This window comes from Aspergillus fischeri, genomic scaffold, assembly GCF_000149645.3.
Source record: "Aspergillus fischeri NRRL 181 1099437636265 genomic scaffold, whole genome shotgun sequence".
Taxonomy (NCBI): Eukaryota; Fungi; Ascomycota; class Eurotiomycetes; order Eurotiales; family Aspergillaceae; genus Aspergillus; species Aspergillus fischeri.
The window spans coordinates 652,707-675,327 of record NW_001509761.1 but is presented as its reverse complement, the minus strand read 5'-3'; the positions used below and the strand labels follow the sequence as shown (position 1 = coordinate 675,327).

At 52.1% G+C, this 22,621-nt stretch overlaps 10 protein-coding genes across 10 annotated transcripts, besides 1 other annotated feature; 5 read left to right on the top strand and 5 right to left on the bottom strand.

Annotated features, from left to right (window-relative positions):
- Positions 1–263: 263 nt before the first annotated feature.
- On the top strand, positions 264–1,652 carry NFIA_002980 (uncharacterized protein; the record flags this gene model as incomplete). The annotated part of the gene is made up of 3 exons (XM_001258841.1): positions 264–371; positions 421–1,284; positions 1,332–1,652. 3 exons carry the CDS (start codon positions 264–266, stop codon positions 1,650–1,652), a joined length of 1,293 nt encoding a protein of 430 aa, XP_001258842.1.
- Positions 1,653–2,031: 379 nt separating this feature from the next.
- NFIA_002970 (MFS transporter) lies at positions 2,032–3,700 on the bottom strand (the record flags this gene model as incomplete). The annotated part of the gene is made up of 2 exons (XM_001258840.1): positions 2,032–3,253; positions 3,402–3,700. The coding sequence occupies 2 exons, from the start codon at positions 3,698–3,700 to the stop codon at positions 2,032–2,034; spliced, it is 1,521 nt and encodes a 506-aa protein (XP_001258841.1).
- Positions 3,701–4,356: 656 nt separating this feature from the next.
- On the top strand, positions 4,357–6,361 carry NFIA_002960 (putative transcription factor; the record flags this gene model as incomplete). Its single annotated transcript, XM_001258839.1, is given in 4 exon segments — positions 4,357–4,379; positions 4,390–5,277; positions 5,336–5,701; positions 5,785–6,361. 4 exon segments carry the CDS (start codon positions 4,357–4,359, stop codon positions 6,359–6,361), a joined length of 1,854 nt encoding a protein of 617 aa, XP_001258840.1.
- A 505-nt stretch (positions 6,362–6,866) lies between these two features.
- Positions 6,867–6,894: a microsatellite.
- A 986-nt stretch (positions 6,895–7,880) lies between these two features.
- On the top strand, positions 7,881–10,425 carry NFIA_002950 (uncharacterized protein; the record flags this gene model as incomplete). The annotated part of the gene is made up of 3 exons (XM_001258838.1): positions 7,881–8,995; positions 9,099–9,259; positions 9,311–10,425. 3 exons carry the CDS (start codon positions 7,881–7,883, stop codon positions 10,423–10,425), a joined length of 2,391 nt encoding a protein of 796 aa, XP_001258839.1.
- A 362-nt stretch (positions 10,426–10,787) lies between these two features.
- NFIA_002940 (uncharacterized protein) lies at positions 10,788–12,081 on the top strand (the record flags this gene model as incomplete). The annotated part of the gene is made up of 2 exons (XM_001258837.1): positions 10,788–10,983; positions 11,045–12,081. The coding sequence occupies 2 exons, from the start codon at positions 10,788–10,790 to the stop codon at positions 12,079–12,081; spliced, it is 1,233 nt and encodes a 410-aa protein (XP_001258838.1).
- A 1,269-nt stretch (positions 12,082–13,350) lies between these two features.
- On the bottom strand, positions 13,351–14,532 carry NFIA_002930 (agmatine deiminase family protein; the record flags this gene model as incomplete). Its single annotated transcript, XM_001258836.1, has 1 exon — positions 13,351–14,532. One exon carries the CDS (start codon positions 14,530–14,532, stop codon positions 13,351–13,353), a length of 1,182 nt encoding a protein of 393 aa, XP_001258837.1.
- A 225-nt stretch (positions 14,533–14,757) lies between these two features.
- Positions 14,758–16,356, bottom strand: NFIA_002920 (putative MFS transporter; the record flags this gene model as incomplete). Its single annotated transcript, XM_001258835.1, has 2 exons — positions 14,758–15,694; positions 15,740–16,356. 2 exons carry the CDS (start codon positions 16,354–16,356, stop codon positions 14,758–14,760), a joined length of 1,554 nt encoding a protein of 517 aa, XP_001258836.1.
- A 1,642-nt stretch (positions 16,357–17,998) lies between these two features.
- NFIA_002910 (intradiol ring-cleavage dioxygenase) lies at positions 17,999–19,279 on the top strand (the record flags this gene model as incomplete). Its single annotated transcript, XM_001258834.1, has 3 exons — positions 17,999–18,242; positions 18,288–18,612; positions 18,661–19,279. 3 exons carry the CDS (start codon positions 17,999–18,001, stop codon positions 19,277–19,279), a joined length of 1,188 nt encoding a protein of 395 aa, XP_001258835.1.
- A 146-nt stretch (positions 19,280–19,425) lies between these two features.
- On the bottom strand, positions 19,426–20,379 carry NFIA_002900 (isoflavone reductase family protein; the record flags this gene model as incomplete). The annotated part of the gene is made up of 1 exon (XM_001258833.1): positions 19,426–20,379. The coding sequence occupies one exon, from the start codon at positions 20,377–20,379 to the stop codon at positions 19,426–19,428; it is 954 nt and encodes a 317-aa protein (XP_001258834.1).
- Positions 20,380–20,900: 521 nt separating this feature from the next.
- NFIA_002890 (NAD(P)-dependent alcohol dehydrogenase) lies at positions 20,901–22,114 on the bottom strand (the record flags this gene model as incomplete). Its single annotated transcript, XM_001258832.1, has 2 exons — positions 20,901–21,847; positions 21,895–22,114. The coding sequence occupies 2 exons, from the start codon at positions 22,112–22,114 to the stop codon at positions 20,901–20,903; spliced, it is 1,167 nt and encodes a 388-aa protein (XP_001258833.1).
- Positions 22,115–22,621: the final 507 nt, after the last annotated feature.

Here is a 22,621-nt window from a genome sequence, read left to right as displayed (position 1 = left end):
AAGCTCACTTACTCTGCGATTCCTTCATCAATACTACAATCCACAGATATTAATAGAGCAAAGCTCTCCCTGATAAGCTCAATCCGTGCTCGATCAGCGTTCAATGGCGTCCATCAGCAAGACCCACTCCGTCTCCTTTTCACTTTCTCCGAAAATTGCCATCCGATTTCTCTCTGGCGAAGTTAAAAGAGCCAAGTCTTCCTTTCTACACACCACAACCCAGTCCTAAATCATACCGAGCATCTGCCGGTCAATGGGTCATGATGGAACCCGACAGCTATATTGACCCGAATCTGACTCGGTCGGACCTCCTGGTTCTGCAGACTCTGCTCTCGGACGTTCAGGCACAATCATCCGGCTCGAAACCCGTCGTTCAAGGTAGACATTCCCTGTCCATGTTCGAAATTATGATCCGCTGAGACCCTCAAATATATCCCATCCCACCACAACTCGCAATACAAATCTGTCCCCGAGCAACTGGAAGCCTTCAACAATCCTCAGCATGTTGACTTTGAGCCTACGGTCACTGTGACCTGGGACACTGCTGATCTCAAGGCCAAACTCCCGTCTGCTGTCAACCAATGGCTCCTCCAGCCGTACATCCAGCTGGGACGGAGAGTCGTTCGTGTAGAAACTGACGTTGTGATGCTCACGCATCTCATCCTCTACTTTACTACGTCCGTCCCTAGTGCACTCTACCTGTACTATCACTTCAATTGGATCCATGGCGTCTTTCACTGGATCATGCAGTCGTACTACGTGGGAACCTACACGCTCATGATGCACCAGCACATCCACATGGGCGGGATCCTAGCCAAGCGATTCTGGCTCTTTGACTCGCTCTTTCCCTACATCACCAATCCTCTCATGGGACATACGTGGAACTCGTACTACTACCACCACGTCAAGCATCATCACGTGGAAGGGAATGGGCCTGACGATTTATCCTCGACAGTCAGGTTCCAACGAGACGAGCTGTACGATTTTCTGTGCTATGTCGGCCGATTTCTTTTCCTCGTGTGGTTTGAGCTTCCGAGCTACTTCTTCCGGAAAGGCCAGTTCCTCCAAGGTCTCAAGGCGGGTTCCTGGGAGATCGGAAACTACCTCTTCATCTACGGAATGTATCGCTTCGTCAATCCTCGTGCAACGCTCTTCGTCTTCATCCTCCCCTTGTTTCTCCTCCGGTTGGGCTTGATGATCGGCAACTGGGGGCAGCACGCCTTTGTTGACGAGACAGACCCCAACTCGGATTTCAGATCTAGTATCACCCTGATTGATGTTCCGGTACGATTTCCTGCCTACCATTTGACTACCGCCGCTAACAATACCAGAGTAACCGCTTCTGCTTCAATGACGGCTACCACACCTCTCACCATCTCAACCCCCGCCGTCACTGGCGCGAGCACCCGGTGGCGTTTCTGAAGCAAAAAGACCGCTACGCCAGCGAGCATGCGCTGGTCTTCCGCAATATCGACTATCTCATGATCACCTACCGGCTCATCCGGAAGGACTATACGCATCTGGCCAAGTGTCTCGTCCCGATGGGCGATCAGATTTCCATGTCGATCGAGGAGAGAGCGGCTATGCTGCAGAGTAAGACGAGGAAGTTTACAGAGGTGGAAATCGCGAGGAAATTCGGGGCGAGTCGGTAGACTTGACCCCGGTCGGTCGCTATCACGGCACCAGCACCAGTCTGTGTATGATGGTTCCTCGAAACAAAATCGTGTATATATTTTAATCCTCGATTCCTCACCTATATTTTAGCTTAGATAGACTTGTACGACATTCAAGGAACTGTACATGTCAATCAGCGAATAACAAATAGACATCTATTCCTGAAGGAGTGTCTCGTGTTGATCTCTAGTCTATCTACGTCTAATAAGGCTATGCGACAGCTGCGACTGATATGCTACGGTCAACACGGTTGTTCTAATATCGGCAATCTATTTCCCTCCGTAGTGCATGAAATCTGTTCCCCTGACCACGTCCACAACTGCCACTGACACGCTTCGAGTCCAAATCTACCGTCCCTCACTCAGAAGGGGAATCTTCCTCCTCCTTGACTGGAGCAGGGACCCGCTGCATCTGCATCCGCCTCATCATCTCCGCAGCCTCGAACGCATACTTGCACTTCATCCTCAGCGCCCCACCATAGCGATACATGACCAACGGAAACGGCATGCAAGCTACCGTCAAAAAGGCCGGTAGGGAACTCGCCCAGTGAATCCCAAGACTGCTGTACATCTGGGTCGTAAACAAGGGAAACACAGCCCCGACGATCGAGCGGAAGATGGCTGCAGCTGCAAGAACAGACGCCGCGTAGATGGTATACGCATCAATCAGGTAGTTGACGATCGGCAGGATGACGAGGACGCAGCCGAAGCCGAAGGGCGCAGAGAGGATGATGCTGACGGACCAGTGGATGCGGGGGTTATTGGTCCAGGCGAAGGCGAACATGCCGACTGGTAGGGCGACGGCGCCGACGATGGCGGGTGGAAGGCGCGATTCGGCAGTGGCTGTGTTTGATAGTAGTAGATTCGTATAGCGTCTGTTGTTATCGTAGATGGCGTAGACTAGTCCGATGATGATGCCGACAGCGATACCCATGAAGGCGAGCCCGCCGATGCCCTCGCTCCAGCCACGTTGTTCGTTGTAGACGATAGGCATGGCGCTCATGAACATGTAGACGGTGCCGTAGATAATGGCCATGTAGAGCGAGGCAACCAGCACGATCGGCTCCCGGAAGAGCAGAACCCAGGGGCGTATGAGAGCTCGCTGGAAGACCTCCGACGGCTTCTTCTTGCCTTGGTTCTTTTCGAGGATACTAATGTAGACCTTACCGTGAGCTTTAGAAAGTCGGCTTGCCCTCCTAATCAGGAGCACCGGCCCGTATGTCTCCGGGACAAAGATGACGCCGATGATACCAATCACCCCGATGAAGATACAGCACACGCCCTGCACCCATCTCCATCCAACGTTTTCGGAGACGAATCCGCCGACGATAGGGCCAAGGATGGGACCAAGAAATGGTGCGACACAATACAGTGTCATGGCGAGGCCTCTCTGAGCTGGAGGGAAGATATCTGCGATAGCACCGCCCGAGTTGACCAGCGGTGAGCCGCCAAATGTGCCGCTGAAGAATCGCAGCACCAGGAGGGTGGCAACATTGTGACTTCCAGCGGAACCTCCGATGAAGGCTACCATGGCGACGTGCGAGACGATCCAGAGAGCTTGTCTTCCGTATAGTTCGGATCTAGCAAGGTACGGTTAAGTTGGAAGGTACCTGTATCTAAGATGGGAGGGACTCACTAAAGAGAAATGGATTGTCAGCGGGTCTGTTAAGGCCTTCAAATAGAATGCTGCTTACCAAGGGGCCCCATACAGCTGGGCCAATTGCAAACCCAAGAACAAAGAGGGAGAGGCCGACGGTAAACACCTCTGTGCTCATACTGAAGTCTGGAATGAGCTCGTTTGCGGAAGCAGAGTATGCCGAAGACGTGAAGGTGATGGCAAAGACAGAGAAGGTCACAATCGCCGTGATGAACCATTTCCTGAACTGAGACCAGTTCATTGGGTTTCCTGGATCATCCTTTTGGAATTCAACTATAAAAGGGTCCTCCTCGGTGCCTTGACCATCGTAGATAGGAGATTGCTTGACCTCGGGGTCCGCTGATATCTTGGATTCAGCTTGTTGAGACATACTTCCAGCACTGAGCGGTCAAGGTCTATGAAAGGAACTCAGTGAAGAAACAAGTGACAATAAGGATGTAGCATGTCCATCGCATAAATTTCTCTGGTATTGGAGATTTATAGCTGATGTTGTCAGTTTCAAAAGAACATACAGAAGCGGACCTCTGTTTCATTGGCTGTCATGCTGGCACTATTCGATGCGCGGAAGGAAAGCTGACTGGCTGGCTGACATTTAGGACATCGCCTTAAGCCAATTGTATGTCTTTCCGCTATGGGGTTATGCCTGGACGGATCATAATATGATTGGCACTTGTCGTATAATGCCTTAACTAATGCATGCTTTGTCCCCCGTGCCGCCAAAGTGTGGACAATCTCCAACTCCACCGCCTTAGTTCATGTAAGCTTTATCTGAGTGAAACCTCAAGGACAACTGGGTGAGTTAATGTAATGAAGAAGTCTCTAGATATGAGAAACCATCAAAACACCTCCTTGGGACCATTACGCAGGGAACGGTTAAAAATCTCCACCGCGTGCCAGGCTTGTCGCTTGAGGAAGGCGAAATGTGATGGCGGTCGTCCGGGTATCCTTGACCCATTCATCATGTTCTCCTATTAGATGTTCCTATAAAACTGACTGACTGATATTGCCATTCACAGCCTGTACTAGATGCTTGCGAGGAGGAAAGGCATGTACGTACAGCATTGACTCCAACGCCGTCGAGCGACAAACCAAGCGCAAACCCCTGGTCCCAAAGGCACCAATAATCCGCAGTCATTCTCCCGTCCCGGCCTCGTCTCCTAACTTGGGAGCTTGCTCGCTTTCGACACCCTCGACGTCTGGACCTTCGTCCAGATCGGAACAGGCCGACGAAGACCAAGAGCCGGAGCTTGACCGGGATCAAAACCGTGCGTACTACAGCACCCATGGGCAGTTTGCTGGTGAAGTCGCAGCCGCAATAGATGTGAGAGCAGGGCTCGTCCCGGCCGCTACTTCAAACCTCGTCCCGTTCGTGGATGCACCCTTGTTTGGGGTGTTAGACCTGCACTTCCCGTATAATGGTCTAAACTCCGCAATGGAACTGCCTCCCCGCGCTCACGCTGATAGGCTTGTCTGTATATATTGGCAATACGTCGATCCGGTGGAACCTGTCCTGAGCCGAGAACGTTTCCTACACGACTATGAGGCGACGTACTCTCGGTCTGGCGCACTGCTCCACGCAGAACATGACGTCTGGCTAAGCATCCTCAATGTCGTCTTTGCCCTGGCAGTGCAGAGACAAGAATCCATCCCTCCGCAACAGCGCGACGAAGAGGGGAGCCGCTTTTTCCAACGCGCGTGGGTGCTTCTCCGACCGGAGACAATTCTATGGAAGCCTGGAACGCTTGAGCTGGTCCAATGTTTGATGCTCATGAATCGATACCTCCACTGCACCAGCAACCAAGTGAAGACATGGATGACAGCGGGGTTGGCAATACGCATTGCGCAGAGCATCTGTTGCCATCTACCCGAGGGGTCTTCAGCCAAGCATCCTTCTATTGACAGGCAGTTGAAAGAACAGGTATGGGCCGGCTGTGTGGCTCTAGACCGGTATGTACCACAGACACACAGAAAGGAGTGTCGCCTGCAGTTATGCTGACTCGCCAAGCTGCGTCTCCTGGTCCCTTGGCCGGACATCAGCACCATCCTTGATCTCCTTACCGAACAGGGCCGACTCCATGTCTACAAGCGCGAGCTACCTACAGGGCGGTAGACATGCGGGGCATCTTTCACGAGAGCTGCATGAAATTGGCAATCAGATTCAGTTGGCACAGACACAGACACGGAATCCTCTCGCTGCCAGATTGGGGCTGCCACGTCTATATCAACAGGACGACTACCACTCCGTGGCGGTGCAGCTAGATGCCTGTCTCAACAAATGGGAGAATGATCTCCCCAGCGACTGGAAGTTGGATAACCTGGGGAAGGTTGCTGATAGGGCTTCCCGAGCAGAGCGATATGTACTTCATCTTCGGTATGCAACTAATTCAACTGCCGTCTCGTTGACAAAATATAGTCAGAAAGTAGAGAAAACAGCCTACTAACACCGGTGTACAGGCTCCTTCACTCTCGAATCGTCCTGTACAGACCTATGCTCGCACGTCTCTACTCTCTGAAATCCCACCCAGCTACAGTCCAGGCACAGCCCATCCCTCCAAGCCTAAGCGATCGTCTTCTCAGAGAATGCGCCGGAATGTGTGTGGAAACCGCGCAGAAGCTCACCTCCTTGATCATCGAGACGCTGGAGCCAAACGAACCAATGGGTCTCCTGCCTTGGTGGTATCGAGTATATTATCTACATATTGCGGGAACCAACTTTCTAGCGGCCATGTTCGAAGCGGACCTGTTCACCACATCGGTGTCGCAGTCGTGGAGAGATGTCATATCGGCCCTCCGCGCACATGAGCATTTGAGTATTTACGTCCAACAGTGCATCCGGACCTTTGAACTGCTCTCGACACGGATCCTGGAGACGCAGTATCCCACTCCGGATGTGACTGGGGGGATGCCGCTCGAGGAGGCCACCTCTGGGTCCCTGTTCGACCACATTTTCCAGGATTTGGGGTTTGATTGCGATAGTTTTCTCTTTGGCATGGAGGATTTTACTGAAGGCGTACGAGATAGTTCGAGCTGATGAAGATAGAATGACGCGTTTCCCATGCATTGCGATTGTTCCACGCTGGTGGTCCCTAGACCCTTTGACAGAATCCAATGAGACTGAGAAACGAGGAGAAGTCTATGGTGGTCCCTGTACAGACATGACTACCATAAGCCGAAATCTCTGCACTCTCACTTATCGCTAAGCTGTGTTTCTTGCATGCGATAGACATAGCATAAACGGCAATTCGTATACAGGAATCCATCCGAGACGGCGAAGGACAGCAAATAATCTCTTGGGTGGCTGGTACTCAAGTCTTCAGAGCCATACACTGCTCCCTCACATACTCCAAATTGGTATCGAATAATTAAGAATAGCTCTACAACAACATGCAGAACAGTAACTATCCCACTGTAAGAAGGTAGTGTTCTAGGCAGCTACTATCTACAATACTAAGAAGGTTACAATGGTGATTCCCCATGGAATCACTAGGCCTAGAACATGCTTAAACTACACCAACTCAGATCAGATCTATTTTGGTTCTAGTTTTGGCCTTCTAGTTTTGGCCTGAGAATTTATAGCAGCCTCATATTTAATGTTTTTCATCATACACATTTTATATTTAATCCGAATAAAATAGAGCGATTTTTGAGATATATAATAATAGTAGATAACTAAGCATATTTAGTCTAAACTTCTATATATTTCTGTTCATACACAGTCATCAGCGGTTCAAGACGCCATGATCTCTATGGACGCGCATATACTATCCAAGGGAAGTATTCGTTCTGCTGAATTACAAATCTGATAATTAGAAAAGAATACTATGGGAGGATATGATGATATCTCATGGCCAAGAATTACATTGGTTAATCTTACAGAGGAAGATTTACTGTGGGAGGACTTTGTTTAGACTTGCTGTGGGTTGGATTTGGATTGATCCACCACCCATCTGACTCCGTAAGTCCGTGGTATCTATGCGGGTTGAACTTCGGATAATAGATATACCCATGCTAAGGTAGTACTCAGATCGTATTGTTTCCTACCCCCATGGCTGCGGTTGGACCATGCAGCAACCAGATTGACTGATTTGGGATCGGATCAGCTAGTCTGGATTGACTCCCTTTTATGAAAATGAATAAAGTTGGCGTCAGGGCAGTAAGGCTGCCTAAGGAGCTAGGAAGGACATACAGTGTATTTACAGCAAGACGTCTGTTTAATGGCAAGGATACCAGATTGATGCTTGAAACCGAGGGGATTCAAAGGCGCTTAGGACGGCGGTATGATTGGTGTGATCCGCGAGGAATGGTGCAGATGGAGAAGTCTCAAAGGCAGATTCGACCTGCTTCTCACACCCCATGACGTGCGATGAATATACGGGAGCCGATAGGATGAGAGTGGCTCATGGTGGGATGCCAACGAGACACCTGAGCTGCAGTGGCTGGCTGACACCCCCCAAACTGGCCCGCTACAGACTATCATACACATATATGCCGCTGCTTACAGTGCGCTGCCAACTAAAGAGACAAGTTATCGAAGGACGACTAAACGGAAAATGGAGCATTTACCCCTACCCGAAGGAAAAAAACACTTTATTGTTGCTCCGTACAACGCTCCCCCAGGGGAATGGTACGATCACAAAGGCTTTCTAGATTTTCCTAAGCGAAGAGGTTGGACTGACGACCAGCTTCCCGGTGGCGACACCACCAAAAAGGGATACCTCGAGGGGAATGGTGCCAAATGGAAGGTGGCCGACTCGAAAGTGGAAGAGTTCTTCCAGACGTGGCTCTTCTTCGGGCTGGTCATTGAAGTGTTGAAAATTGGCGGTGTCAGTACCAAGACAGAAGATTTCCTCGAGGTTAAAGATCTGTCAGATCCTGGCGAAGTGGAATTTCTCAGGTTATCGTCACAGGACGACAATCGAAAACAAAGACTAGTAAGGATTGTCAACACGTCAATCCTTTCGTGCAAGCTGAAAGAATGGAGGAATGGAATACGGGATAAGGCACAGGCATGGACGGCAGCGAACCGGATGTTTGAGAGGGCCCGACAGATCCTTGACTGCTTCTGCACACCAGATGAAGAGAGGAATCTTTGGGGAAACGACAAGCCTCCGCGGTGGCCCGTACGGGACGAGATTTCGACCACGCTGATCGCCATGGTCTTCTCCCTCCGCAGTGCAGCAATCAGCGTCTGCGAGCCCCGTGGGATCAGCGTTACGAACCCGTGGCTGGACGCTCGGTCCGAGATCTTAGCCAGACGTATACAGCGCCAGTGGTGTCTCGCCGATGCGACTACCATCATCAAAGACCTGCCGATCGACGGCCAATACTACATTGCCGCGTCTCCCAGTTTAAGCCCGGATGAACTGGATCGACATTCGAAGTGTGTCAGGGAGCGTTGCCTGGAAGAATTCCCTACAGAGCTTTACCACCCCCGGCATGTGGCTCCCTGGCATAAGCCCAACTGTCCGACCGCGCAGTCGATCAGCTATGGCGGACAGATGGGACCTGAAAGAGGGCAAAAGGGATGGGACGATGCCATCGCAAGAATTATCGATAAGAATGCCATCCCGATTGCGCTTTGGGCCAAAGGACTGCGTACACTTTGGTCGGTGGAATACCATTTAAGTGGTCACAGGACGCCTGACTATGTGGCTATATCCCATGTGTAAGCATCGACCCTGAGCGAAAACGTCATGAATCTAACACCAGTTGCGTCTCTGCCCCTCGTCTTATGTTACGCATGCGAGATGCTGACCCTTTCGTCATAGGTGGGCTGACGGCATGGGAAATCGGGCGGCGAATTGGCTCCCAGAATGCCAGCTAGATCGCATCACACATCTCGTGGAAAATGTGCGGTGGGAAGGCCGAAGACCTTTGCCAGAAGATCCCAACAACTCGGATGGTGTGGGCTTTTGGATGGACACATTGTGTATGTAACCTCATCGAATGTCTGGACGGGTTCAAGACTAACTGAATGAAGGCGTCCCGGCATTAGACAAAGACCGCAAGCGCAAGGCGATCCAGAATATGCGGCACGTCTATTCAAAGGCGAAAGCTGTCCTGGTCTTGGACAAGTTCATCCAGAGAATCCCATCCACCGCTCCGGCGCTGGATAAAGTCGCTCGTCTGTATCTGTCCAACTGGATCAAGCGCCTCTGGACTCACCAAGAAGGGTTTCTACCATCCTTGGTATACATACAGTTCTCCGATCGGCCAGTCGAATTAAACGCGCTGGCAGAAGAGTTCATGACCTATAACCGTGAACACCTGGAAATGTCAGGAAAGTATCTAGGATTCCCCTTCGCGGCGAATCTAAGGCTGCTCGACCTGTACTCCGCATTGAGGGGTCTCATGAAGCAAGTCAAGGAAAAGTGGATGCTCTATGAACCTCTCGCGCACCATTTGTCACCACGGAGGAGTACACGACTCGCGGATGAAACAGTGTGCATGGCAACGATCATCGACGTCGATCTTCACAAGATACAGGCGATTTCAGGCGACGATGACGAGGAAGTTGCAGAGGAGCGCATGGCGGCTTTCTTGGAACAACTAGGGACGTTTGACAAGTCCGTGATTTTCAACAATTATGAACGCCTCGACAAGGCGGGATACAGGTGGGCTCCGAAGTCGTTGCTCAACTTTCGGACTCCTCGGTTGACGTGCCCGGACGAGAGCGAGACTGTCACTCTTGAGAAGATAAACGGCCAGGTAGGCCTTCCGGTTCGGTATCCGGGGCTTCTAGTGGACTTTGCCGATGACAACGTGCCATTTGGAGCCCTTCAGCATGGCTGCGAGGTCCAATGTAGAGTGTCAGCCGCCCGGGGGAGCAACATTGATCACAAATCGCTTGTCCTCCAGTTTCTGCCAAACAATGTTCGGTGGGCCAAAAGGCAGTATGCCGTGATTTTGTCAAAGGTCCCTAAAGTCGGTGGAAAGCCTTGTCTGGCAGCCGTGGGCTTGTCCAATCGCCCTGCGAACGGGGCTTACTGGTTTAAGCACCTCTCCTTAGCGAGAATCAGAGCTCTGGAAGCTTATGGGGATGAGTTGGTGGATGTGCGATTTCTCGACAGTGATAGTGCCTGGTTTGTTATGTAATGGTATAGCGCATCCGCAGACTCGCCTTGCATACATATATGGCAACGCCTGAGGAGAAGTGGATGAAGAGTACATCAACTGGTACAGGCTGGCTTGGGGGGATATGCCAAGAGGGAAATTGTATGTTTGTCATTGGTCCAGTAGAAAATGGAGTGGCTGGCTGAAACTGAACACGATGGTGGCGCTAATGCACACACAAGCTGCTGTAATCCATAAAAAGCAATAATAGCCTGCTGAGCATAGCCCGCACAGTCATTTTCTGCAACATTATCTTGACCCACGATAAGCATTAAGTCCTAACGTCTCTTGTCTGAATCTCCTGATCCTCTCCACTGAACCATCATACACCTTCCTCTCCTACCATGGCCCCGGCTCTTCGACATCTCTTCCCGCGCCGTGAATTTGACCCAGGCTCGACAAGCGCTGCTTTTGCGGATGAGTGGTCTAACCCATCCAATTATGCCTTTACTATCCTGCTCCTGATTGGAGGCGACTTGATCCATCGCGCTCTCGCACAGCTGGCCGGGGGTTGGATCACTCCAGTTGCCTTCTCATTTGGTACGTAGGACGACTTTAAAAAAGTAAATAAGATATCTTTTGCTTATTTTTTTGTCCTCAGGATGGGTTTCTTATGCGGCCTCATCCATATGTTCTGCGCTCGGCGAGTACAGGCTGATGCCAGATGCGGACACAGCCTGCTGTCTTATCAACGGCAAAAATGGTTACGTCCGGGGAAATAATTCCTGGGTTCTCGGACGCATCATGCGAGATTATGAGTCCTGGATGGGCGAGCCAGTCCGCGAGAAAACAGAGTCCCTCATCCAGGCTCGCTGGGACTTTGACCGGCAGCGCGAGGAGAGAGAAGCCCCGGGATCGGGGAGCCAGGTACCCCGTCCTTCGCAAGCCGGATTGGTCGTCAGTTTGTGGCAGCCAAGTACTACGAAGCCATCTGGAGAGCCCGGCCACGATCTGCTCCATTGGTCGGGTCTCATTGTCACTGTGGTCCAACTGGGAATAGCTGCCGTACCATTGGGCTTGTCGGGAGATTGGGGCATTCTGATGATCACTGCGGCAGCCACCACTCTGTGCTACGTCACCGGGGCACTGGGGCAGTGGAAGGTCGAGAAGTGGGCCTGTCGCCGTCTGGACACCCGAGACAAGAAGAACTTTGTCTTGACGCGCGGAAACGGGGCCCAGCATGCAATTGCTATTATCAGTAATGGCCGCGGGCTGGATCTGGAGGACCTTGCCACGGGGTTTTCCAAAATCGACTCTCCGTCTATCACTCTCCTTGCACAGCTGGCAACCATCGGGCTAGGGGTCATGTGGATCGCGCTCCTTATCACGGCATCTGCTTTGCAGGATGACTCCTGGTACTTGATTGCCGTCGGTGGCATAGGAATGCTTCAAAATATCTTTGTTGCGGGCTGGAAGCGGACACCCGCTACATACGGTGTCCCGCTGGAGTTCATCGGTGTCGTGGGTGAAGTCAAAGTGATGAAGACTTTGATGGAAGTGGAGAGGAGATATGAGAAGCTGGGCAAGAGTATGATAGGGACCTTCTTCCCAGGCGATTTGCGAGAAAACGAGGTGCGGGAGTGGGAGGCCATCGCGCAGGAGTGGAAGGAGAAACGGTCCACGAATTATCAAGTCTGATATTCTGTAAGTAAAAGATTATATACTCGAGGGTGATCCTTTAGGTCTTCGGTAGACTCAGCACATAAGTTTGGGGACACCATAGAGGTCAGACTGAAATGATTCAGGATATCTATTTAAACCATGGAATGCGCGTCAAGTCCGGATGGTGCCAAAGCGCCACGCATTTGCTTGACCACTTACTGCGTTTCGTGGAAGTAGCAGCCCAGCTTTCTCTTCTGGGTAAAATAGTCGCTTCTCAATAGCTGATTCGTGATGGCAGAAGCTGTAGAGACTGAAGCTCCCCTACTAGGCTAAATTAGTTAGGAGACAGTGCTCTGTCACTGGAGTTGGACTCTTATGGCCTATGTGTTAACGGGAGCTGGGTGTCTAAGCCTAGATCTGGAGAATGCTTAGATTAGTATGGCTGTATCTTGGTACTACTTAGGCGCCCATTTAGCCTATATTCATAAGTTTATAGCTAGCTAATCTGTAGGCCACCTTTTATATCTTAAGTATTGCCTGGGTTCCGTATATTTAGGAAGCAAAACTCCAGAAGCTGTGGAAGCTAAAGACCTCCTACTAAGCCACAATGCGCAGTAGAGGTTGTGCTGTTACTCATGTTGGCCGCTTGAGGCTCACACCTGGCAGGAGCTGAGCGTAGGATTGAAGCCCACCAGATGATTGCACAGTTGTTCTAGTAGGATAGTGGCCTTTAGTGACTGCATCTTGATGCTTTTTACTTTAGAAAGTGCTCTAGAATGTTCACCAGCATATACTCCGTAAAGACCAGTTTAAGACAGCATGCTGCTCAACCACAGCATTCTCGCCTTTTTACAGACGCAAGCAACAAACCTACTCTACGAAGACTGCCTTGTCTGAAGCAATCCAAGCTACGTCTTGGAATCCTCTATCTCTGACCAATCTAACACTATGAAGAACACAATGCATTTCGCTAGCATCCTCGCTATCCTCGTGCTGAGCGCCACCCTAGCGTCCGCCCAAATGTGCTCCAAAGATTGTGGCAGCCGTAGCAAGGCCCCCCAGTAATGTGATAAGTGGTGCCGGGCTCCGGGCAAAACTCAGAGCGGCAAGTGTATAGCCAGACCTGACACTACCGACTGCTACGATTGTGTATGCACCATTTGGCTGCAAAGTGTGGGATGTGCCCGGGAGCAGGTAGACGCTGCCACCTAGGGCAAGGGGAACAAGGACAAAACAGCCGCTTCTTTGCCAGCGATTGGATTATATGCCATTCCCACCTCCTGTTTTGTATCTATCCTACAGCATTTAATCCTCCTGCACAGCGATAACAGGCTGAGTCGCACAGTGAATCACACCACCAGCTAATGGAAGCGTATGCACATACACAGGCCGTATCACTCGGCCAGGACATAGCTTCTGAAATGTTTCCACAGCCGCCTTATCCCTTACTTCATCGCCAAACTGAGGCAGGATCAAGCCGCCATTGACAAAGTAAAAGTTCACGTAGTTGGTCGCCGGCTCGTCATAGGACAAATGCCCGAGAAGAGCAGGGTCCGGCTCGTCCACTGTATGGATCTCAAACGGACGGCCCTTTGCGTCCACTGACCGAGTGAGAATCTCTCGGATTTCCTCGTAAACGTCAAGCCAGGGCCCAGGCACGCTCGCATGGGGCCTCGAGAGAACAACAACACCTGGCCGGATAAAGCTCACCTCAGCATCGGCATGCACATCGGTAATATCGAGACCTTTCCGGCCAGGGAACCAGATGATCTTCTCAACCCCCAGCAAGCGTCGTAGCTCTGCTTCAATCTCGCTCCGCGAGAGGCCTGCATTGCGGTTGTCGTTGATGATACTGCTTTCTGTGACCAGGAGGGTACCCTCACCGTCCACGACTAGTGCGCCGCCTTCCAGACAGACTCTGGACTCGACGAGTGTCACCGGAGAAGGAAAGACGTCAGCCTCTATGACTCGCCTGGCAAAGGTGGCGTTCTCGTCCAATTGCTCAGCGTTCATGATAGGCCAGTCCAGTCCATCGGGCGCGCGGTCCTGGCTCTCCATCTCGTCTCTCTTTCCCCACTCGCGGAAGCGAAAGTTGATGGCGAACCGGCGTGAGCGGGCATCTCCAGTGCCGAGCACATATACGGGACCTGTATCCCGAACCCAGAGATGATTTGTGGGAAACGTGATGAAGGAGATATTCGATGTGTTGCCGGTATACTTGGGAATGGCCTGGTTGACCATCGACTGGGCTCTTGGGAGATCTTCAGGTCGCGAGTACAACCGGACTGGCTCAAAGGCCGAGATCGCAGAGGCGAGATTGGCTATGTCGGTACATGCGCTGTCATAGTAGGCCGAGGTGATCGAGTGTCTGGATGGGAAGCCCAGAAGGGTAGCGAGATGACGAGAGGTTTCTGCGGGATAGATGTATCTGCCTGCGTATGGTCCTACTGTTGATGCTGCCTTCGACATGGCTTGAGAAAACCTCATATTGAATATTGCCTGACTTGATGCATCTCCGGTGAAAGCGACGAGATGACGTTTTAACATGTGAGCTCCTCATGTGACGTGTGGGGCGCACCAAAACGGGAACTATCGTGATGCTTCTTATTGCCCGTATTCGGCAATATAGGCGGCCAATCACTGGGCCTCGTTTGAGACTGGGCTAGGCTACAGCATATGAGATGGATGGAATCTCATTGGCCTATCTCAATACTAATAAATATATACAAACTCGTCATTATCCCGGTCAGTGACATCCAGCAGTCCATTATTGCCCAACTCCTCCTGCATACCCTCCTCGTCGCCTCCCGCGCCGTGGTAGTGATCCTCCATCGAGCGATCCACCATCTTGGCCGGCTTCCCATTCCGCACCCGCTTCTTCTCCTGCAGCTTGTTCAACAGGACCAGATCAGCCCACTGGATCAAGACAACAGCCACCAGCGCCACAAAGATCCCCAGACAAGCTTGCAAACCGGGATGGTACGTCGGCGCATCCGCCGAGCTGAACAGGAGCGGTCCGACGATATTACCAGCCGCACTCGCCGCATTGTACAAGCTCATCACGACCGACTTCTTCGTCATACCGGCCGTATTGCCAACCATCCACGACACCACCAGCGGATTGCCGGCAAACAGGAACGCAAGCAGATAGTATCCCGCCATCAGCGCGCCCTGCACCGACTCATTGCGCGGCAGGGCATGCAGCATCGCCAGCCCGGCAACGACTGGTACCATGAACGCCGCCAGAACCGCGCCCTTCAACCGGGCCTTTTGCGCCAGGTAACTAGCCAGCAGGATCACGATCCATTGTAGCGCACCGAACGGCATGTTCAGCAAGGTGGTGGTGTACTTGTTGAAACCGAGACCCTTGAGGATCAGCGGGCCAAAGACGTTGGTCACGCTGGCGCCGATATTGAGGAGCATGGCCATCGCGATCCACAGGTATGTCTTTGGCTCAAGGCCGGCTTCGACGACGTGCGAGAGCTTGAATTCGCGGCTTCCGGCGCCGGTCTGGTTCGCGCGGAGCCGTTCCATCGCTTGCAGTTTCTCTTGTTCGGTCAGGAAGCGGGCGGAGACGATGTCGTTGTCCAGTTTCCAGTAGACGAATGGGGCGGAGATGACCGTGATGAGTCCGACGAAGAGGAAGATACTGGTCTGATTAGCTGTGATTTCAGCACTAGGTGATGTAGCTTACATCTGCCACTCCTTGAGCAGATCCGACTTGATGTGTGCCAGGCCGTAGGACAGGGCGGCGGCCACGATCGTCGCCAACCCGTTGGTACTGTACCAGGCTGCGACACGGATTGGCTGTTCCGCACGACGATACCATTGACTCGTGATGACGGAGAACAGTGGCAAGCAGCCAGCCTCGAAAAGACCAAGGAAGAACCGGGTGGCCATCAAGCCGCCAAAGCTATGGCATGCCGCCATGCATGTCTGCGCGATGCCCCATCCGAGGACCAAGGAAGGCATCAGAATCCGATGCGGTACTTTGACAATCAAGAATGAAGAGAATGGTTGCCAGGCCAGCTGAGCGATAGGGGCGATTGATCCAACAAGCGAGTACTGGTTGCCCGTGAGGTGAGCGTCGGCTTGGAGGCCAAATGTGGCGCCATATCCGAGCACAGATTTATCCAGAATCTGAAGGAAGTATACCCAAACCAGAATAGCAAGAATAACACGGTCGGTCTTGCGACAGATGCGCTTGCTGTCTTCTTCGGTCAGGGGAATCCGAACCGTGTTGATGGCGTCGAGGCCAGTGGGTTTGGCCATTTCGCCTTCATCGTGGAAGGAGGCTGGTTTGGAGGTCATGTTTCACTGAATAGAAGCACTAGAAGGCCCAATGTCCGGCCGTTGTGAAAGTCTGCTCAACAGGACGATCTGAACTCTTTATATCAATAGGCATGTGTACCCCCACGCAGAGTCCTTGATTTCTCGACGGGGTTGAAGCTTTCGGCAGTGAGTCTGGGCCATTCACGTTCATGCGGTGCGAGCTTAGCCGGCTATTGATGAGCGAATGAGATTCGTGCCGATATACTGTTTGGTAGAGCTGTAGACTACTCCATCCGACCGATTCCCAGTCCCCGGAAAAGTCCCCCGCATTCTCAGAGTTTGCCGTCTCGCCTATCTGAACCTTGAATATTGCACCCCCACGCATCCGCAAAGTCTGCCCCCACGGACGGCGTGGGCTGAGGACGCATGCCACAGCTGTTTCCTGGTTTCGCTTGGATAGGGTCATAAACAATCATGGATGACAAAATGGAAGTGGTGACATCAGACAATAACACTCACCTTATCTCTAGTATCTATCCCCCATGCAGGTTGTAAGGATGCTCTGCTGAACCGAGACTTGGGATGATGATATCCACCCACAAACTACTCTCTTTCACCCGCGGATAGAAAGAACGGAGCAGTCTCATTCAGTGCTTTGTACAATGACATTAAGACCCTACTTTAGTCCAAGATGTCTCAGTTTTGAGTCGCCGATCTGGTTGCCATATGACTGGGAGAATCAAATGCCTGAAATATGAGGCATCAAGAGTATTCCCCTGTGATTGGTCAAAGTCAGCTTGTAGCTGCTACATTCAGCTTCTGGCTCGAAACAGACTGCGAAAAGAACGTATGGAGCGTCCTCTCTGTCTACTCAGGTCCAAGAATTCCAAGATGACTGAATATACAGCCGTGATGCTCAAACGCTCCACTCGCGCTCAGTAAAGAAGCTTTATAACAGTGTATAAGAGAAGTTGCTAACTTACTATGTTAAGCTTAGGGCAGCTTCATTCTATATGTAGTTCAACAATATATCTCCATTTGCTTTTGACCTGACCTGGAATATGCAAATGAAGCTGACCTATGATCACCTACAATCTGCGCATGCTTATTTTGTTGCCTAACAGGGGGTCGCCTATACTCCATAAGCGTCAGCTGGCTGGACTTGTCTTGGTGATTTGTATACGTCTACTACCAAACCAGAAGAGGAGGAGCCAACGGCAGCACTCCGAGATGCATAACTAACGGAGAATAATACCCGTTTCATGATTCGTCGTCCTTGTCGATCATTTCCCTTCGTCTCTTCCCCATCATTGCGGATGGCCAGGAAGCGGATCCCATATACGCGGCGCCAAGACCTCACATTACGCTTCTTCAGTGCGGCTTGACCAAGCCAAGCTACAACCAAGCATTGTGAATCAATCGCTGATCGCGGATTACGTCTCTTCAGGTCTAAGTCAGGCACAGTCGGCAACATATGCCTCCGTTGCGTGGTCCTGCGGTCATTGAATCTGGAGACGATGACGCGGCTAGGGCCATCATGTTCGAAGGCACGGGTCCTCTCCTGGGGCTATAACGCAGGGAGACAGCAACCAAAGGAGTATAAAAGGCTGGCCACTGTTATGCCAGTATGAGAAAACACACAAGCGTCCCTTCAGAGTCTACTGTCCGATAGCAAAACAAGATGCACTTTTCCAAGCTTTTCCTCGTCGCGGCTGCCACTCTTGCCGCCGCTCACCCCGGTGAAGTCCACGATGCTCGCGCCCTGAAGCGGGAGATTCGCGCTCGCGATGCATATGCCGTTGCAGCCAAGCGTGCACTGGATGCTTGTGCTAGCACCACCGAGGCACAGCAGTTGAACCAGCGCAATGTCGCTCGTCGTGCCCGCACTGCCCGCCAGCTCCGCCAGAGCAAGGGCATCACAACTAGTAAGTGACCTCTAGATTTCGTCGTGCTCCCAGCTGACAGTTAAGATGCTCACAAGTGGCGTCGTGATCTGGCTGCTCTCGAGAAGTGGGAAGCCATCAACCACAACAAGACCGATATCCTGGACTACTCCGCCAACACGCCCGAATCACGTATTTTTGGCGGCAACACCAGTGCCATCCTAACCCCTACCATTACCGACGGCCCATACTACGTCTGGGGAGAGATTCTGCGCCAGAACGTCAAGGAGGAGAAGTACTGTGACGGTGTCGACCTCACCCTTGAGGTGCAGTACATCGACGTCAACACCTGCCAGCCTGTGAAGGGCGCTGTGGTGGATATCTGGAACGCCAATGCCACCGGTGTCTACAGGTATGATCTCGTCACTTACCCAGAGGATGGACCCTGCTGACCTGACAGTGGCATCTCTACCTCCGGCAACTACGCTGCTAACGGCTGGGACTCCACCTACCTCCGCGGTATCCAGCAGACCGACGACGACGGTGTGGTTACCTTCGACACTATCTTCCCCGGCCACTACGACGGACGTGCCACCCACACTCACCTCCTCACGCATCTCAACGCCACGATGAACGCCAATGGCACCCTGGAAGTCGGCACCGGCAGCATTGCCCACATCGGCCAACTCTTCTGGAACGAGGTCCTTCGCTCTGCGGTCGAGGATACCTCCCCTTACAACACCAACACGCAGGCCATCACCACCAACGCCGACGACATGTGGAGTGTTCTGCAGGCGTCGGATGAGTATGATCCCTTCCCCGAGTACCTGTACCTGGGCGAGGGATTGGAGGATGGTCTCTTCGCGTGGATCCAAATCGGTATTAATGCCTCGGCCGACTACACTGACAACTCGTACTACAGCATTGCTGCGTACTATGAGGAAGACGGGGGACACCAGAACAGCGCCAGCTCGGCCTTTGGTGGTTCTGGTGGTGGAGGTATGAATGGTACCATGCCTTCGGGGGCTGCTCCTTCTGGTGCGATGCCCTCTGGTGCTAGTCCTTCTTCCAGCGCATAAATCACATTAGATGAGCTTGCGTACAAGTTCCTGGGGCAGACCGCATGAACAGACTGGTATATGTATATTTCCTTGTAGGCTAGGGATAGGAATTGAACATGGTGCTCTGACTTGACGTAACTTGCAAACCGAATCATCAAATATGACTACTCACGAGGCCACTGAACGTCCTTCCACGGCCTTCCGTTGGTCGACTTGGCTAGATCCTCCATGGTCTTCCACTTCCAGGTCTTCTCGTGCAGATTGATCAAGTCATTATCACTCCCCAGCCCCGACGGAGTGTGATTGATTTTATTCTCCCCCATCAGGAAACGCAGATACCTGGCCGGGTCATTCGAGACCCTCCCCGTCGTTTCCTCCTTGTACTTCATCAGATCAACCTCCGTGATCTCAATCGGCCCAGCCCCTGCACCCTCCATGACTTTCGCAATCTCCTCGATCGACCGCGTATCACCTGCAATGTGCACCACCTCCGGAATACTCATCAATGGCATCGCCGCCAAAGACGCCACCGTCCTCCCTACATCCTCCAATCCAGTAAACGACACCAATGCTTTCGCACTCCCCACACTCTCATACCTGTCCCGGCCGGTATCAAACCCAAACCACGGCCCGATACTATCCTCCAGAAACAACCCACAGAACACCCTGCACACCTTCACCTGCGGGATGAGCCGCCCCGCAAGTTCAAAATGCCTCTTCTTCTGATCCCATTCCCCATGCGGGAAGTCATGAACGTAATGGTCCACCCCGAACTCGGAGGGAAAGTAGACCTGGACCCCGGTTGAGGGTAACGCACGGAGCAGCTTCTCCTTGAACTCGTGGCCGGATGCGCCGATTGTATTGACGAGCACGTCGACGTCCTCCAGGGCTGCGGAGAGGTTGTCCTCGTCGTATTTCCGGACTGTCACCATTGCGCCAGAATGTTCTGGTGCTGGAGGGACGGATGGGTTGTCATGTCTGGATAAGAGGATTATCTCCGAGAAGTAGGCGTGGAAGGGGGGAGAGAGGAAGGCGGAGGTGACGTGTTTGCCTAGGTGCCCTGTGGCGCCTGCGATGGCTACCACGGGGCGGGAGGTAATGGGGGGTGTTGATGGCATGAGTCGATCTGTTTTCCAGGACTTCTGGATAAAATAGATGAGACCCCTTGGTATCAGTATCTTGGTTGCAGTCCTCATGTCTTATACTTCGTCGGGATGACATGATATGCTGGCTGACGTCAGTATAGAGTACTATTCCGCACATTTCCAAACACAACAAACGGCGCAAATAGAAGTTATCCAATGAGAAGTGTCAATTGTACTTCTTTGCTATAGGCTCAAACACAGCAAACTGCTGATATGGTTAGATTACCAAGAATGCTTGATTTGACGGAATGCTTCCGTCTGCGGGGCACGGATGATCGAGCATCAAGCCAAGTCATTAGCAAGTCTTACGAATTGATGTCTGCCACGGCGGAGGATCCCAGTACTGTACATGCCGAGCTCAAGTGCCGAAAGCTACTAATCTACAAGGTCTTGACCAGAGCTCCTTGAGGAGCTTTCAAGTGTTCTTGTATGGTACGTAGGCTACGTAGCTATTTTATCTCTATATAGAGAGATTATCACCCTGTATAAGATTGCTACCACACAATGACTGGCTTGATCGTCTCGCCGGACTGCATATCACGGATCGCCTGCTCAAAGTCCTCCGCCTTGTAGAATTTGACAATCTTCTGCAGAGGCAGGCTTCCTTCTCGTACCCATTTGACCATCTTAGGCACATACTCCTTTGGGTTTACATCTCCCTCCACCACACCCATATACTGCTTCCCTGCTACCATGAACTCATGAATCGGAATGGTCAACGTCCCCGTCTCCGGCGCTGTTCCAACCTGCAGAACCTTTCCTTTGAATGAAGCCATTCTGACACCTTGGGCAATCAGCGCCGGCACACCAGTCGTGTCCAGCACGATGTTAACTCCCAGGTTGTTCGTCGCCGCCAAAACAGCATCCGATACACTCTGCGAATCCGCCGTCGTATCAACCTGCACGACATGCGTAGCACCTAGTTCCTTCGCCAGCTCCAGACGAGAAGCATGTCTCTCTACACCGATGATCTGCGCACAGCCAGCGATCTTCGCACCCATAACCGCACTTAATCCGACACCTCCGAGCCCCAAGACAGCCACCCGGTCCTTCGGGGTCGCCTTTGCTGCATTCAGAATCGCCCCGCTCCCAGTCTGGATTCCACAGCCCAGAGGCGACAGCAACTGCAGCTCGGACTTGGTGGCGACCACCCCGCGAACATTGACTACTGAATCTTCGCGGACGATCGAGTAACTCGCGAAACTCGACTGGCCAAAGAATTGTCCGTAGATGCTCGGTTCCGTCGCGGTGGATGCCTCCTCGCTGAAGACAAGGTTATCAGGCTCTATCTCGAAGTTTATCGGGTTGAAGTTGACACAATGGGCCGGGTGGCCTGTCTCGCATGGCTCGCAGGCCTTGCACGCGGAGAAGGAGAGGATGACTGGGTCGCCGACTTGGGCGACCTGCACCCCGGAGCCAACTTCTCGCACGTATCCGGCGCCTGTAGTTCACTTAGCTGGTGTGCCTGCGTCAGGAGAGGTGGTATACCTTCATGACCCATGATCCGCGGATAGTGCACGCCGAATCCGCTCTCTGCGCCTGCGAAATGCAGGTCTGTCTGGCATATTCCCGACGCGACGATCTCAACTAGGAGTTCTTTTTCTTTCAGGGGACGAAGAGTGATGTCCTTGAGCTTCCATCCTCCTGTCTTGTAGGAGCCGTAGGAGACGATACCTTGTTTGCGGGGTCGGGGTTGATTGCTTGTCATTTTGGCCTGGCTGTAACTAGGATAATAAGATTCATTTTCTTTCCTGAAATCGCCCAATACTTAAACCCCAGATATTGATGGAGGGTGGAGATCCCCCGCCCCCATCCCGACTCCGACTGCCGACGATGTCAATGGGATCCACAGACGATCTATGGCGGGGACGCGGGGTATGATTTATCACATATATGGTGAAAGAAGAGTTAATAATGATGGATCTTATTTCAAGGCAGCTTGCAATGATATTGAACCATATCAGATGAAGGTTTGGCCTTCATCCGCCGATATGGGTCAGCTCCCGCTAAATTTAACCTCAACTCCAACGAGGCTGTTGGCCATTTCTACCTGGGAAAAAGCAAAGGTCACACCTATCAGGCTAGTCGAAGTCATCTCCCTACGTATCATCATGGTTCTTGGCCAAGGGAGAATACGAGCTGCCAAGACTTGAACCTGGCAAGCAGTAGATGACTCTGTATTTCGACTTATCAGAGACAGTCTTGCTCCGCTCAG